Raw genomic sequence first — 15,969 nt, 5'->3', positions numbered from 1 at the left:
TAATCCCAGTATTTGGGAGGCTGAGACAGGAGGATTCCAGGTTCTAGGACAGCCTCAGCAAACAGCGCAACTCTCATTAACCGATGGAGACTGTTCCAAACTAAAAAACAAAATAGGGCAGGGTGTGTAGGTCAGAAGTAGACTGCCCCTGGGTTCAATTCCCAGTGCCACAAAACAAAAAAGAATCTAAAGTTGATTACATCTTTTTCATAAAATTCCTATTTTTCTTCGAAAACATTTTTCCATGGTGTCCGTTTGTATTAGTCATAATACTTTATTTCTAGTCCTGAATGGATCCTCCTCCCCAAAGAGCCTTTCTAAACAGAGTTGACGACAGCTCTTCTGCGTTTCCAACGCCACCGTAAGAATTCAGAGCGCTACTAACCGGCCTGCTCAGCCGAATCGAGGCCAAGCGAGCCGATGCTTTCCTGTGCTGCTGTCAAAGTCATCTCAAGTTAAGAAACGGCCGAGGAGAGCGGCGTGGCCCTGCGGGTCTCGGGTCGCGGCTTCCCCTCGCCGGCTGCGGCTCGGTGGCCGGGAGAACGCGGAAGCGCAGGGGGGCGCCGCCCGGGGCCGGGCGCGCGGTGCCGCGGGCTCCCCGCAGGTTGCCCACGTCGGCCTGGGCGGACCCTGCACCCCAAAACTGTACCGACACGATGGGGACCTCAGAAATACCCAAACTGCTTACGCGCACCGTCCCACGCCCGGCTCCTTCCGAGGCGATGACCAAGAAGCCTAAAGTTTCGCCTGGCCGCTCGGAGCCCGCGCAGCCCGGCCGGCGACGCCCGCTGGACCCCCGCCCGCTGGACCCCCGCCCCGCTTACCCAGCTGCCGCCCGCGGCCTGCGCGCCGGCGCGCTTCTCCGGCATGGCTCCCGCCTCCGGCAGCGACGCCGCCTTCCACTGTGGCTCCCGCGGCGGCCCGGCGCTCAGGCCGCCGCCATGTCCGAGCCAGCTCGGGGCGCTCCGGGCAAACGGCGACGCCGCGGGAGCGGCGGCGGGGCCCGCACCTTCATGGGCTCCGCGGCCCGCGGCGGCCTGAGGATCGGGAGGCGGCGCCAGCGGCGACGCCGAGAGCCAAGAGGGCGGCCGGGGCTGGAGCCGCGGAGCCGAGCGCGCAGGTGAGGCCGCCAGCTGAAGGAGCCGCCGCGCGCCCGCACCGACCCTGGTCTCCCGCGCCCCGCGGCGTCAGCCGGGGCCCGGCGTCCCGAGGCCCCGCCCACCGCCGCAGGCCGCGCCCCCTGCGCCGCCGCCTCGAGGCGCATGCGCGGCGCGCCGGAAGTGCGTCATCGCCCAGCCCGCCTGGGCTCGCGTCGCCGCCGGTGAGGCGCTGGCGGGCAGTGTTTTGTAGGGATGGCGGCTCAAAGCCAACAAGTGATTCTTGATGTCCCTCGCAGTTAGTAAAGGTGAGTATATCTTGACACGCAGAGAGCCCCTAGATCCTGAATTCTGAACTGGAAAGTGGAATATGCTCTACAGCCAATAACCCGCTCCTTTCCAAACCCGGACGGGCATCCTGGGCCGTAGGATGCTTAGGAAGGGCATGGCCTTAAAAACACACAGGCGCTGGACGCAGTCCAGAGGCTCTGGTTCTTGTCAACAGTGTGACTATGACCCTCATCTGTAAAATAAGTACGGTAAGGCCCGGAAAGGACTTCCTGAGAGCTGGGCGTGGTGGCGCACGCTTGTAATCCCGGTACTTGGGAAGCTGAGACGGGAGGAGCAGGTTCGAGAACAGCCTCAGCAAGTAGGGAGACTCATCAATCTATTGAGACCCTCTTTCAAAATAAAGTTAAAGTATGTCTGGAGGTGTACCTCATAGATAGAATGCCCCTAATCTCCAGTAACACACACACACACACACACGAACTTGTGAATACTACATCCCATGAAGTCCAATCAGTCCATATATATATATTTTTTTTTTTTTTTGCGGTACTGGGGATGGAACCTAGGGGTATTCTACCTCCGAGCTACACCCCTAGCCCTATATTTTATTCTTTATTTTGAAATAGGGTCTCACTGAGTTGCAGAGGGCCTCATTAAGTAGCTGAGGCTGTCCTCGAACCGTAATCCTCCTGTCTCAGCCTCCCAAATGCTGGGATTACAAGAGTGCCGCCACGCCTGGCTCCACTATTCCTTTTTTTTTTTTTTTGGTGGTACTGGGGATGGAACTCGGGCGTTCTACCTCCAAGCAACACCGCCAGCCCTATTTTGTATTCTTTAGTTTGAAACAGAGTCTCACTGAGTTGCAAAGGGCCTCATTAAGTAGCTGAGGCTGGCTTCAAACCTGTGCAATCCTCCTGTCTCAGCCTCCCAAATGCTGGGATTATAAACATGCAAGGGGACAATTTAATCCACAGTAGCAGACAGGATTTTAGAAGCCTCTGGCCTTGCACTGATAGTCCAAAATTCCTCCTGGGTTAGCTCAGGGAGATTGTCCTCCACCCTTCAGTGTTGCTGGAGAAAGAATGTTAAAACATACCCAGTCCACTTACAGATTGCTGACATTACTTGAACTTGTATTTTTTTATTGAACCAAAGACTTCCTACCTATTTTAGCCATGTTTTGATGATTCTGGTTTCTTCCACACTTACAGAGAAATGTCTAGTAGCTCTTGTTTAAGATGCCAACAGGAAGCTGGACGTAGGAAGCTGGACGTGGTGGCGCATGCTTTTAATCCCAGCATTTGGAAGACTGAGATGGAAGGGTTGCAGTTCAAGGGCAGTCTCAGCTACTACTTAGGCCCTTTGCAACTCAGACCCTGTTTCAAAATAAAGAATAAAAAGTAGGGCTGGGGGTGTAGCTCGGAGGTAGAATGCACCTGGGTTCCATCCCCAGTACCGCAAAAAATAAATAAAAATTCCAACAGGAACCTGTCACCTTTCTGATTGTCCTTCAACACATGCCACTTTGTGAAAAATCCCAGTTAAAATGCAGTGCTAAGCCGGGTGTGGTGGTGCACACTTGTAATCCCAGCATTTGGGATGCTGAGACAGGAGGATCATGGTTAGTGGACAGCCCCAGCTATTTAGTGAGGCCCTCTGCAACTTAATGAGACCCTGTTTCAAAATTATGAATACAAAGTAGGGCAGAAGGTGTATCTCTGAGGTTGAATGCCCCTGGGTTCCATCCCCAGAACCCCCCCCCACACACACACACAAAATGCAGTGCTAGCCAGGTGTGGTGGCACATGCTTGTAATCCCAGCATTCAGGAGGCAGAGAGGAGGATCATGTCCTGGTTCACGAACAGTCTCAGCTACTTAGTGAGGCCCTTTGCAACTCAGTGAGACCCTGTATTTTTTTTTAAAAAAAGACAAGGGCCGGGTGTGGTGGCGCACCCTTGTAATCCCCGCGCTTGGGAGGCGGAGATAGGAGGATCAGGCAGGTTGGAAGCCAGCCACACTGGCTTAAAAGACCTTGTTTCCAAATAAAAATATAAAAAATAGGTCTGAAGAAGAAGAAGAAGAAGAAGCCGCCGCCAGGCGTGGTGGCAGTCCCCACACTTGGGAGGTGGAGACAGGAGGATCCTGCAGGTTCAAAGCCAGACGCACTGGCTTAAGAGACCCTGTTTCCAAATAAAAATATAAAATAAGTCTGGGAGTGTAGCCCGGAGGTAGAAGGGCTTCCAGAAACCCCAGTACCACCACTAATAATAATAACAATAATATTAATAATAGTAGACTAAAAAAATAGGACTAGAGGTGTAGCTTGGAGGTTTAGTGCCCCTGGATTCCATCCCCAGTATCACAAAAACAAACAAAAATGCAGTGCTAAAAATATAATGCTGTAATTGGTGATGAGGTCTGGTCCTATGATGCAGAGAACTACAAAAGTGTGGTGTGTGTTAGTATGTGTGGGGCGGGGCGGGGTGGGGTGCTGGGGATCGGGCCCAAGGGCTTCAGGCATGTTAGACAAGAATTCTAACACTGAGATATACCCCAGTCATTTTCAGGGTTCTTGCTCCCTGGCCCCTTTTTAAATAAAAGTAACTTTAAGTCATCAATTGTTTATTGCATTGTGTTAAAAGCTAATGAGGTTATATCAGACATTCATAATATAAATAACTTCATTTATCACAGCCGTATTCTATCCTGGGACCCTTCTTTAGTTTACATACAGTCAAGTTAACTGTTTGCTGTAGTGTACAGTTTTACATGTTTTGACAAATGAATACAGATATGTATCTACCACCAAAAGACTATAAAGAATAGTTCCAATGCCTTAAAAATTCCTTTTTGTGGTCACTTTATAAGTAGCAGAAAGAAAAAATTACTATTCAATTTACCACTTTTTATATAATTTGGATTTTTTTAAAAAAAAGTGTGAGAGCATATCATGGTGGTACATACCTGTAACCCCAATACTTGGGAAGCTGAAACAGGAGGATCACAGATTCTAGGCCAGCCTTAGCCACTTAGATTCTGTTTCAAAATAGAATAGGCTGGGGCTGTAGTGCAAAGGTAGAATGTACCTGGGTTCAATCCCCAGCTCTGAGAAAAAATAGTATGGCGCAATTGGCTTGTTCAGTAATGTATGGGAGCCTTCTGACGCTGGCTGTGTCTACTGGGAAATAACTCCACAGTGACATTGACATACCTCACTCTAGGCCAAAGTTTATGAAGCTGTACTTCCTCAGAGTGTCTTTGTCGATCTGTCTCTCCACCCCTCTTGTCTCTCATGCGAAGTGGTAGCCTTACACCTGCAACCCTGTCTCAGCTTCCCAGGTACTGGAATAACAGGCGTGCAACACAGAGCCCAGCTCATTTCACTCAGTTTTGTGTGAAGCGCTAGTTCATAATTGCAAGTACAACCGAATGTGCTAAAATAAATTTATTTTCATAGATTTTAGTTTAAGATAAATTTCTAACAAAAAAATTTTTATAAGCCAGGTGTGGTGGGTGGCACATGCCAGTAATTCCAGTACTTGGGATCCTAAGACAGGAAGATTACAGGTTTGAGGACAGCCTCAGCAACATAGCAAGACTCAATAACCTAGTTATACCCTGTTTCCAAACAAAAAGTAATAAAGGACTGGTGTATACCGGATGTGACAGCTCACCCCAGTACTTGGGAGGCTAAAACAGGAGGATCACAGGTTCCAAGCCAGCTTCAGCAACTTAGGGAGACTTTATTTTCCAAATAAAAAATAAGGAGCTGGGAGTATAACTCAGAGGTAGAACATCCCTGGGTTTAATCCCCAGCATCAGGAGAAAGGGGGTGCCGGGAGAGTGGCTCAGTGGTAGAACACCCTGGCTTAACTCCCTAATGCCACAAAAGAATTTTTTTTATATTTATCATGAAGTGTCAGTTCTGTTTGAGAGGATTCACTTAATTGGCTCTTTAAATTTTTCATGGAGAACTGTCCTTACCAAATCTTCTCAATTCCTGGCATCCCATCCAGCCAAAAGCAGATGTAACTTTCCATCTGAGAAAAAAAGTATGTCAGACTGTTACATATACCAGTATAATTCAGAATCTGATTAAGTGAGCAAACATAAGGTGGAATTCTGGATGACCCAGGCCAACAAAGGACTGCTCTTGCCCTCCTACTCCCTGTTTCACATCCTGGAAATACATGCAGCTGCCGCCTGCTGTCTTGACATCCACGCAATAAGCGTGATATGATCTCTATGCCCGAAGCGAGCGAGGATTGCTATTGTAGATCAGCCTGTCCTAGCCTCCGCCTCCTAATCAGCTGTCCAGTCTTACTTTGCCCTTGCTCATTTCCTACCTCTCGCTTTGCACTCCCACATCCAATCCAGCAACTAGCCCCACTTATTCCAACCCATCCTGTGCCTGCTCACCACCACTGTCACTGCCTTCACTCACGGCCTCATGGCCCAGTGCTTTGGTGTCTATCCACACAAAATGGGCCTTTCATTTTTGCTAAATTTTGAAGAGTTCTGGGCCAGGCATGGTGACACACACTTGTAATCCCTGCGCTTGGGAGGCGGAGACAGGAGGCTGGTTCGAAGCCAGCCGCGCTGGCTTAAAAGAGACCCTGTTTCCAAAAATAAAAAAGTATAAAATAGGTCTAAAGTATAAAATAGGTCTGGGAGTGTAGCCCGGAGGTAGAAGGGCTTCCAGGAACCCCAGTACCACACAAAAAAAAAAAAAAAAAAAAAGAGTTCTGGGATTAAACTGAGGGGCATTTTACCTCTGAGCTATACCCCCAGCTCTATTTTATTTTGACACAGGGTCTCATTAAGTTGCTGAGGATCTTGTTAAGTTGTTAAGGCTGGCTTCAAACCTACAATCCTTCTGTCCCAACCTCCAAGTACTATGACCACACCTGGCTAAAATTGGTCTTTCTAAAACAAAAGTCTAGTTGGGCATGGTGTTGCGCACCTGTAATTCCAGTACTTGGGAGGCTAAGACAGGAGAATCACAGGTTTGAGGCCAGCCTCAGCAACTTGGTGAGACCTTGTTTCAAAATTAAAAAGGGCTAGGGAAGTAGCTTGGAGGTAGAATGCCTTTGGGTTAAATCCCAGTACCAATTAAGTAAGTAAAACAAAAATCTGCTGATTTCAGTTCTTTACTAAAAATCCTATTAAAACCTGTTTCATGCAAGACGAGGCTCCAGCTCACTAGCATGACCTGCATGGCTCAGGGTCTGGCCACTGTCCCCTCAGAATCATCCCTAGCACCATCTACCCTTGTACCACAGTGCCCCTCCCTGTGAGGATCCTTCCTTCTGGAAGCCGCCTCCCTTCCCAACTCATATTAACACACCTAGGCTTGGCTTGTATGTCTTCTCCATCTACTTTCCTGCTTCTCCTTCCCTCCCTTTCCTTTGGCCCTCCATGCATTTTATATCTATTCCTCGGCCAATATGTAATTTTCTAAATGTTAAACACACAATTCCTATGCAAAGAGATATTGACTGTAAGCCAGGATTGGTGGTCATCCCAGTGCTTGAGGCTGGGACAGGAGGGTCACCCTCAGCCAGTAGTAAGATGCTCATCAACCTAGTGAGACCCTGTTAGGGCTGGGGGTTAGTTCAGAGATAGAACACCCCTGGGTTCAGTCCCTAGAACCAAAAAAAGAGTTGGAGGTAAAGTTCAGAAAAAAAATACCTCTGGACTCAATCCCCAGTGCCACCCTTGCCTCCTAAACCTGCTAACAAAGTTTGTTTCTTCTTTACTTCAGGCTATCAAACTTCAAATGAGACTTGGGCTGGATGCCAGCCCCTTTGTACAGTGGGTGTTGATTACTGCTGGGGACCGTTGGACCAACCCACCCTTCAGGAAGGAGCTTAGCCTGGCCCAATGTGCCCAACCCTGACAGACGGCAATAGCAGTAGGCCCTGCTGTGTCTACATCCCTATTCAGCTCTTAGAAACTACAGAAGATGGACCTTTGACCATGTTCCTTAAACTATTTCAGGGCCTCCAGCTCATGAGGGGGGATGTTAGGTAGCTAGTTATGAACAAGACAATGTTCAAATGTTGAGACAGTGATTGTCCCATCCAGCTGTGGTCAGAGACTTTCAAACTGTTAAATTGCAGCTTTAGATTTCCCACAGACACAATCCTGTGCAGTCATACTAAGCTGTGGCACAAAACCCAAATTACTGTACATATAAAGCGATATAATGTGTAGGTAACATTTCTTTTTGGCCCTTTCTCTCCTTTACTGCACTCCTGAACTAACTAGCTCTGTGACCCACCTGTAGAATTTATTCAGTAAAGCTTTTTCATGGCTACTCTGAAAAAAAAAAAATTTCTAGTACCACCAAAAATAAAAAAGCAAAAGGAGCTGGGCATAGTGGCGCCTACCTGTAATCCCTGTACTTGGGAGGCTGGACAGGAGGATCACAGGTTCGAGGACAGCCTCCGCAGTGTAGTGAGACTCAGCAACCTAGCGAGAACCTGTTTCAAAATAAAAAAAAAATAAATAAATAAATTGGGCTAACAGTGTAGCTCAGAGATAGAATGACCTTGGGTTCAATCCTCCCATTATCACATGGGGGCGGTATTTTGGCTCACAGTTTAAGAAGTTCCAGTCAGATCAGGCAACCCTGTTTATTGCTTTGGGCCTTCACTTGAGACACTGTATGGCAATGGGGTCATGTAACAGAGCAAGCTTGCTTATATCACAAGCGAGAGCGCAAAAGAGAGGAAGATGAAGGGATAGGGGTCCATGTCCAATCAAGAGCACACCCAGTTGCCTAAGGTCCTCCCACTAGGCCCCACCCATGAAAATGCCACCTTGGGGACCAAGCCTTCAACACATGGGCCTTTGGGGTACAGTTAAGATCCAAACTATGGTGGTCAACAAGCAGAATTCTGAAAACCACTGAGCAGAAAGGAAATTCCGGACATTGGGTCTCCAGATGAAGCCATAGCTGGGTTCTCTGTTTACTACTGACTTGCTGAGCACTGTGGAGTCTCCTTTGTGTAGTGTTTCCCTTCTCCCAAGGCAGCGGATCGTTCCCATTTGTTTGATTTTAACCTCCAAATCTTGGCTCAAAACAGCTTTTGGGCTGGGCGTGGTGGCACACACTTGTAATCCCCATGCTTGTGAGGTGGAGATAGGAGGATTGCACAGGTTTGAAGCCAGCCTCTCTGGCTTATGGGACCGTGTTTCCAAATAAAATATAAAATAGGTCTGGTAATGTAGCCCAGAGGTAGAAGAGTTCCATCCCCGGTACCACCAAAAAAAACCCCCCAAAAAACAAAAACAGCTTTCGGGCTGGGCATGGTGGCACACGCTTGTAATCCCAGCATTCGGGAGGCTGAGACTGGAGGATCGTGGTTCATGGACAGCCTCAGCTACTTAGTGAGTCCGTCCGCAACTTAGTGAGACCTGGTTTCAAAATCAAGAATAAAAACAGGGCAGGGGATGTAGCTTGGAGGTCAAATGCCTCTGGGTTCCATCCCCAGACCCACCAAAAAAAAAAACACAAAAAAAAACAAAAAAAAAAAAAACAGCTTTCAGTATGTGCTTATTCCTCACTTGCTTCTAGGGATGGGTGGAAAGGGCCTAGGATTGATCCCATCCTGTTCTCTAGGGAGTGTTTGGGAAGTGCAGGTCAATGCAGCGTAGATGGCATTACTATAATTTTTAGGTTTTCCAGCCACTCTCCTTGTGTCTCTTTTTATCTTGTGCTGTGTGTGTGTGTGTGTGTGTGTGTGTGTGTGTGTGTGTGTGTGTGTGTTACTAGGGCTGGAACTCCGGGGCATTCTACCTCTGAGCTATACGCCCAGCCCTTTCTATTTGTCTTTTTTTGTGTGTGTAGTACTAGAGATGGAACCCAGGGATATTCTACCCCTGAGCTACATCCCCAGCTCAATTTTATTTTTTTTAATTTTGAAACAGTTTCTCACTAAGTTGCAGAGGGCCTCACTAAACTGCTGAGGCTGGCTGCGAACCTACAATCCTATCTCAGCCTCCCAAGTACTGGAATTTTAAGGGTGGGCACCACCCCTATCTATTTTTTAAATTTGAAACTATCTCACTAAATTGCAGAGGGCCTTGCTAAATTTCTGAGGCTGCCCTCCCAAGTACTTACACGTGTGGGCCACCTTGCCCAGCTTGTGCACACAGATTTTGCTATTGTTGTACTTCTTACATTGATTTGTGGACTAGCAGCTTCACTTTATAAACACTCATCTTGTTAGCCGGATGTGCACACACCTATAATCCCAGTATTTGGGAGGCTGAGACAAGAGGATCGTGGTTTGAGGATAGCCTCAGAAACTTCACAAGACCCTCAGCAATTTAATGAAACTCTGTTTCAAACTAAAAATAGGGCTGGGGGTATAGCTCAATGGTAGAATGCCTCTGGATTCAATCACTAGTACCACACATTAAAAAAAAGTTCATCTTTTTGAGAACAATGAGCAATGTTCACCTGTGAGCAAATAGATGAACTGAGTTCCTCTCCCCTGCTTTGTTGGAGAGGGGCTGCCTAGATGGAGGACCAATACACTTCTCAGGGTTGGCTAGTGCTGTTATGGGGGAGTCTGCATTCTATTGTGGGCTTGAGCCTTTCCAGAACTTCACCCCACAGGCTGTGTGTGTGTGTTTCTTATGTGTCTGTCTTTCTTAGTATAAACCAGATGCTGCCCTCCCAACCCGCTCCAGACTCCCCTAGTCTTTAATTCCACATAACAAGGGTCTAGTCTCACCTGAATGGATGCTGGAGTCTAACCTCTTACGAGGTCTCTGAATATGCTTTTGCCCCACAGGCCGTTCCCGGAGATTGCCTAACTTCTCAGCTCTCCCTCTGTTCTGCTTTTCTTAATCTCTCCTCTTGCTCCATCTTCTGCAGGTCACCTCTGGCCACCTCATCTTCCAAGGCAATCTGTTTTGCAAAACACAGTTCCTCGTCTTGTTTCCAAGCATCTTAGTTCTGAAGGCAAGGTATTGACTGGGGCAATTAAAAAATATTATTACAAAATGGGGGAAGAACACAAGTTACTTAGGATAAGACCAGAATAAGACCTAGGCTTCACAAAATGGAAATTCAACTATTTATTTTCTGTTCTTACGTGTCTTTTTTTTTCTTCTGTTTGCTTTGTTTTTGGTTTTGGTCTTTTCTCTGTGGTACGAGGGTTGAACATAGGGCGTTGTGCTTGCAAGGCAGTGCTCTGCCACTGAGTATATGTCCCAGCCCCAATGCAACCTTTCTATCTATTTTCTAATTCTGGGGGGGCACTGGAGATGGATCTCAAGAGCATTCTACAGCATTTGCAGGTCTGAGGATGGAACCCAGGGGCATTCAACCTCTGAGCCACACCCCCTGCCCTGTTTTTTATTCTTTATTTTGAAACAGGGTCTCACTGAGTTGCAGAGGGCCTCACTAAGTAGTTGAGGCTGTCTGCGAACTGCGATCCTATCTCAGCCTCCCGAATGCTGGGATTACAAGCGTGTGCCACTATGCCCGGCTTTCTATTTACTTTTAACATATCTTTTTAGATTTTTTTATTGGTGCATCGTATTTATACATCATAATGGGGTAAAAAACTTGTGTAGACATAAGTGCACACATCACCCAGCTAGCCCCTACCATGTCCCCACCCCACTCCTTCCCCATCACTCCCTCCCATGCTTGGCTTAGTGGTTGACTATGATATGAATAAGTACATCATGCACTTTAAAGCGTTTCCCTCTCCCATCTCCCATCCCCACAGTGAGGCTGCCTTATTTGCTCCTCTATAGGATCTCCTTTTTAACCTGGAATTCCTCCTATGACCCATTTCACCTTAGCTTTCACATATTAGGGAAAAGATTTCTCACTTTTTTTTTTTTTTGGTGGTATTGGGGTTCCTGGAAACCATTCTATCTCTGGGATACACTCCTAGATGTATTTTATGCTTTTTTATTTGGAAACAGGGTCTCTTAAGTCAGCACGGCCGGCTTTGAACCTGCGTGATCCTCCTGTCTCCGCCTCCCAAGCGCAAGGATTACAAGTGTGTGCCACCATGCCGGCTAACTTTTTTTTGGGAGAGGGGTCTGAGGATGGAACCCAGGGGCATTCGAATTCCAAGCTACACCCCCTGCCCTATTTTTTATTCTTAATTTTGAAACCGAGTCTCACTGAGTTGCAGAGGGCCTCACTAAGTAGCTGAGGCTGTCTGCGAATTGCAATTCTCCGGTCTCAGCCTCCCGAATGCTAGGTTTACAAGCATGAGCTACCACACCTGGCCTAACTTTTTGCTTAGCATAATGTCCTCCACTTCCATCTATTTCGCTGTAAATACTGAAATTGTGTTTTTTTTATGGCTGAGTAAAATTCTATTGTGTACATATCCCGCGTTTTGTAATCCATTCAACTGATGATGGACATCTTGCCTGGTTCCATAGTTTAGCTATGGTGAATTGTGCAGCTATGAACATAGATACACATGCATTAGTTTGGTAGTTTGGTTTCCTTTCTTTTGGGTAGATACCCAGAAGTGGTATTGCTGGATCAAATGGTAGATTTGTTCCCATTCTTCTGAGAATTCACCATACTGTTTTTCAAAGTGGTTGCACTAATTTGCAATCCCACCAAGAATGTTTTAGAGTTCCCACTTCTCCACATCCTCGCCAGCATCTGTTGTTGTTTGTGTTTTGAATGATTGCCATTCTAGTTAGAGTTAGGTGAAATCTTAGGATAGTTTTGATTTGCTTCTCTCTGATTGCCAGTGATGTTGAACTTTTTTTCATGCATCTATTGGCCATTTGAATTTCTTCTTTTGTGAAGTGTCTATTTAGTTCATTTGCCCATTTTGTTATTGGATGCTTTGTTTTCTTAGTGTTGAGTTTCTTGAGTTCTCTGTATATTCTAGATATTAGTCCTCTATCAGTGATGTAGGTGGCAAAAATCTTCTCCCATTCTGTTGGCTCTCGATTGAGGTTCTTGATAGTTTCCTTTGCTGAACAGAAGCTCTTCAGTTTCACACAATCCCACATATTGATTCACCTTTTAATTTGTTGTGCCTTTGCGGTCTTGTTGAGAAAGTGTTTATCTGTGTCTATGTTTTGCAGTGTTGGACCTATGCCCTCTTCAAGGAGCTTCAAGGTCTCTGGTTTAATTTCCAAGTCTTTGATCCATCTTGAATTGACTCTTTTGCAGGGTGAAAAAGTGGGATTAATTTCTAATTTTCTGCGTATGGTTAACCAGTTTTTCCAACACCATTTGTTGAAGAGGCTTTTTTTTTCCCCAGTGTATGTTTTTGGCCCCTTTGTCAAAAGTCAATTGGCTATAAGTGTGTGGGCTTGTTTCTGTGTCTTCTATTCTGCTCCATTGGTCTATGTGCCAGTACCATGCTGTTTTTATTACAATGGCTTTATAGTATAGTTTGAAGTCAGGTATTGTGATTCTTCCTGCATGGTTTTTGTTGCTGAGAACTACTTTGGCTATTCTGGGTTTTTTGATGTTCCAAATAAATTTAAGGACTGATTTTTCTATGTCTGTGAGTAATGATCTTGGTAATTTAATGGGCATTGCGTTGAATTTGTAGAGCACTTTTGGAAGAATGGCCATTTTGATGATATTTATTCTTCCTATCCATGAACATGGCAGATCTTTCCATCTTCTAAGATCTTCTTCGGTATCTTTTTCCAATGTCTTATAGTTTTTTTTGTAGAGATCTTTTCCCTCCTTGGTTAAGTTTATTCCTTTTTTTTTTTTTGGGGGGGTGGGAGATCCTGAGTGGAAGTATTTTCTGAATTTTTTTCCAGTGGATTTATGGTTGGTGTACAGAAAAGCTTCTGATTTTTTAAGATTGATTTTGTATTCAGACACTTGGCTGTATTTGTTGATCAGTTCTATAAGCCTTTTGGTTGAGTTTGCGTTTTCTTTTTTTTTCTTTTTTTTAATAAATTTTTATTGGTTCATTGTATTCTTACATCTCAATGGGATAAATAAAACCTGTGGACATCCAGGCGTGGTGGCGCACACTTGTAATCCCCGTGCTTGGGAGGCAGAGACAGGAGGATCACGCAGGTTTGAAGCCAGCCTTGCTGGCTTAAGAGACCCTGTTTCCAAATAAAAATAAATAAATAAAATAGATCCGGGAGTGTAGCCCAGAGGTAGAAGGGCTTCCAGGAACCCCAGTACCACACACAAAAAAACCCCTGTGGTTTATATCTGTGGATATATACATGCATACATCACCCAATCAGCCCTTACCCAATCTCTAACCCCTTCCCTCTCCCTCCCTCCTACCCATGCTTAGCTTCCTGATTGACTTTGATATGTTTAAGTACATCATGTGCTCTAAAGAATTTCCCTTATCCTCCCTCTTATCCCCTCAGATATGTCACCTTCATTGCTCCTCTATAGGATCCCTTCTTCATCTAGAGTTCCTCCTGTTACCCATTTCTCCCTAATATTTTGCACATTAAAAAAGCATCTGATTTCTTATTTTTTGTGATATTTCACTGTAAATGCCATAATTTTGTTCTCCCAAAATTCCATTGTGTACATATCCCATGGTTTTGAAATCCACTCATTTGTTGAAGGACATTTTGGCTGGTTCCACAGTTTTATAATGTTGGGCTGTGTAGCTATGAACATGGTTGTTCATGCATTAGTTTGGTGTTTTGGTTTTCATTCTTTTTGGTAGATACTCAGAGGTGGTTTTGCTGGATCATATGGTAAGTTGGTGTTCTTTCTTCTGAGGGTCTTCTATAGTGTTCTCCAAAGTGGCTGTACCAACTTGCAGTCCCACCAATAATGTATTAGAGGTTCTATTTCTCCACACTTATTCCCACTTACTGAAAACCTGAAAGCCAGAAGGTGAGTAACTTTGACAGGATGATCCACTCACAATCAATTTTTTCTTAAATAGAGGTCCCTTGGATCTGGCAATCTGCTAAGAGATTAGGTGAGGCAGCAGTAGCTTTTATTGCTTCCTGGCCACACAGTTGAAAAAATTCGCTGGCCCTTTCCTGTGAAGCAGGCCCCAGTTCCAGGCCTGCCACACACCAGGCTTTAGACTCGGTGTTGCTGGCTTCAAACCCAGCCTTGCTGCGCGGCAGGCTCCGGGTCCAGACCCCTGGCTCCTGACCCGGCCTTGCCGTGTGGCAGGTTCTGGGCCTGGCCCGCTGGCTTCTGACCCGGCCTTGCCATTCAGCAGGCTCCGGGCCCAGCCCGCTGGCTCCTGACTGGGCCTCTCCCCTGCAGCAGGCTCCTGATCCGGCCTCGCTGCAGGGCAGGCTCCGGGCCCTGCCCGCTGGCTCCTGACCTGACCTCATTGCAGGGCAGGCTGTATTTTCTAAATATAGTATCATGTCATCTGCAAATAATGAAAGTTTGAGTTCTTCCTTTCCTATTTGTACTCCTTTGATTTCCTTTTCTTGCTTTATTATTCTGATTAGAGTCTCAAGTACTATATTGAAGAGAAGTGGTGATAATGGACATCCTTGTCTTGTTCCTGTTTTTAGGGGGAATTCTTGAAGTTTTTCCCCATTTAATATGATGCTGGCTGTGGGCTTTTTGTAGATTGCCTTTATGATGTTGAGGTATGTTCCTTCTATTCCAATTCTCTGCAGTGCTTTTATTATAAATGGATATTGGATTTTATCAAATGCTTTTTCAGCGTCTTTTGAAATGATCATGTGATTTTTGTCTTTGGTTTTTGTTTTGTTTTGTTTTGTTTTGTTTTTTAGTGGTACTGGGGTTCCTGGAAACCCTTCTACCTCTGGGTTATATTCCCAGACCTATTTTTATATTTTTATTTGGAAACAGAGCCTCTCTCTCTCTCTCTCTCTCTCTCTCTCTCTCTCTCTCTCTCTCTCTCTCTCTCTCGTGGTACGGGGGTTTCTGAAAACCCTTCTACCTCTGGGCTATACTCCCAGAACTATTTTATACCTTTTATTTGGAAACAGAGTCTCTTAAAGCCAAGGGTGCACCACCATGCCTGGCAGAAACAGGGTTTTTTAAGCCAGCAAGGCTGGCTTTGAACCTGTGTGATCCTCCTGTTCTCTGCCTCCCAAGCGCGGGGATTACAAGCGTGCACCACCACGCCCGGCTTTGGTTCTGTTTATATGATGAATTACATGGATTGATTTTTGTATGTTGAACCAGTCTTGCATCCCTGGGATGAACCATACCTGGTCATGATGTATGATTTTTTTATGTGGTTTTGAATGCATGTTGCTAGTATTTTGTTTAGCAGTTTTGCATTCAAATTCATCAAAGATAAAGGCCTGTAGTTCTCCTTCCTTGAACTGTCTTTATTTGGTTTTGGTATTAATGTGATTTTGGCTTCATAGAATGTATTTGGGAGAGTCCCGTTTTTTTCTTTTTCACGAAATAGATTGAGGAGTATTGGTATTAGTTCTTCTATAAAGGTTTTATAGAATTCACTTGGGAAACCATCGGTCTTGGGCTTTTCTTTGATGGTATGCTCTTTATTGCTGTTTCAATATCTTTGATTGTTATTGTGGTACTGGGGATGGAATCCAGGGACATTCGACATCCAAGGTAAACCCCCTGCCCTATATTTTTAGGGTCTCACTAAGTTGCAG

At 45.8% G+C, this 15,969-nt stretch overlaps 1 protein-coding gene across 1 annotated transcript in view; it reads right to left on the bottom strand.

The window, feature by feature from the left end:
* Nucleotides 1-869, bottom strand: part of MFSD14B (major facilitator superfamily domain containing 14B) — a gene marked incomplete at both ends in the record, with an annotated part of 50,450 nt that extends 49,581 nt beyond the window's left edge. The window contains one exon of the mRNA XM_080708601.1: nucleotides 825-869. Coding sequence (XP_080564727.1) covers nucleotides 825-869 — 45 coding nt within the window. The remainder of the gene's footprint in view (nucleotides 1-824) is intronic.
* Between the last annotated feature and the right edge of the window lie 15,100 nt (nucleotides 870-15,969).

Source organism: Muscardinus avellanarius, assembly GCF_963383645.1.
Source record: "Muscardinus avellanarius genome assembly, chromosome: 13".
Lineage (NCBI taxonomy): Eukaryota > Metazoa > Chordata > Mammalia > Rodentia > Gliridae > Muscardinus > Muscardinus avellanarius.
This window is presented reverse-complemented; position numbering and strand designations above follow the sequence as displayed.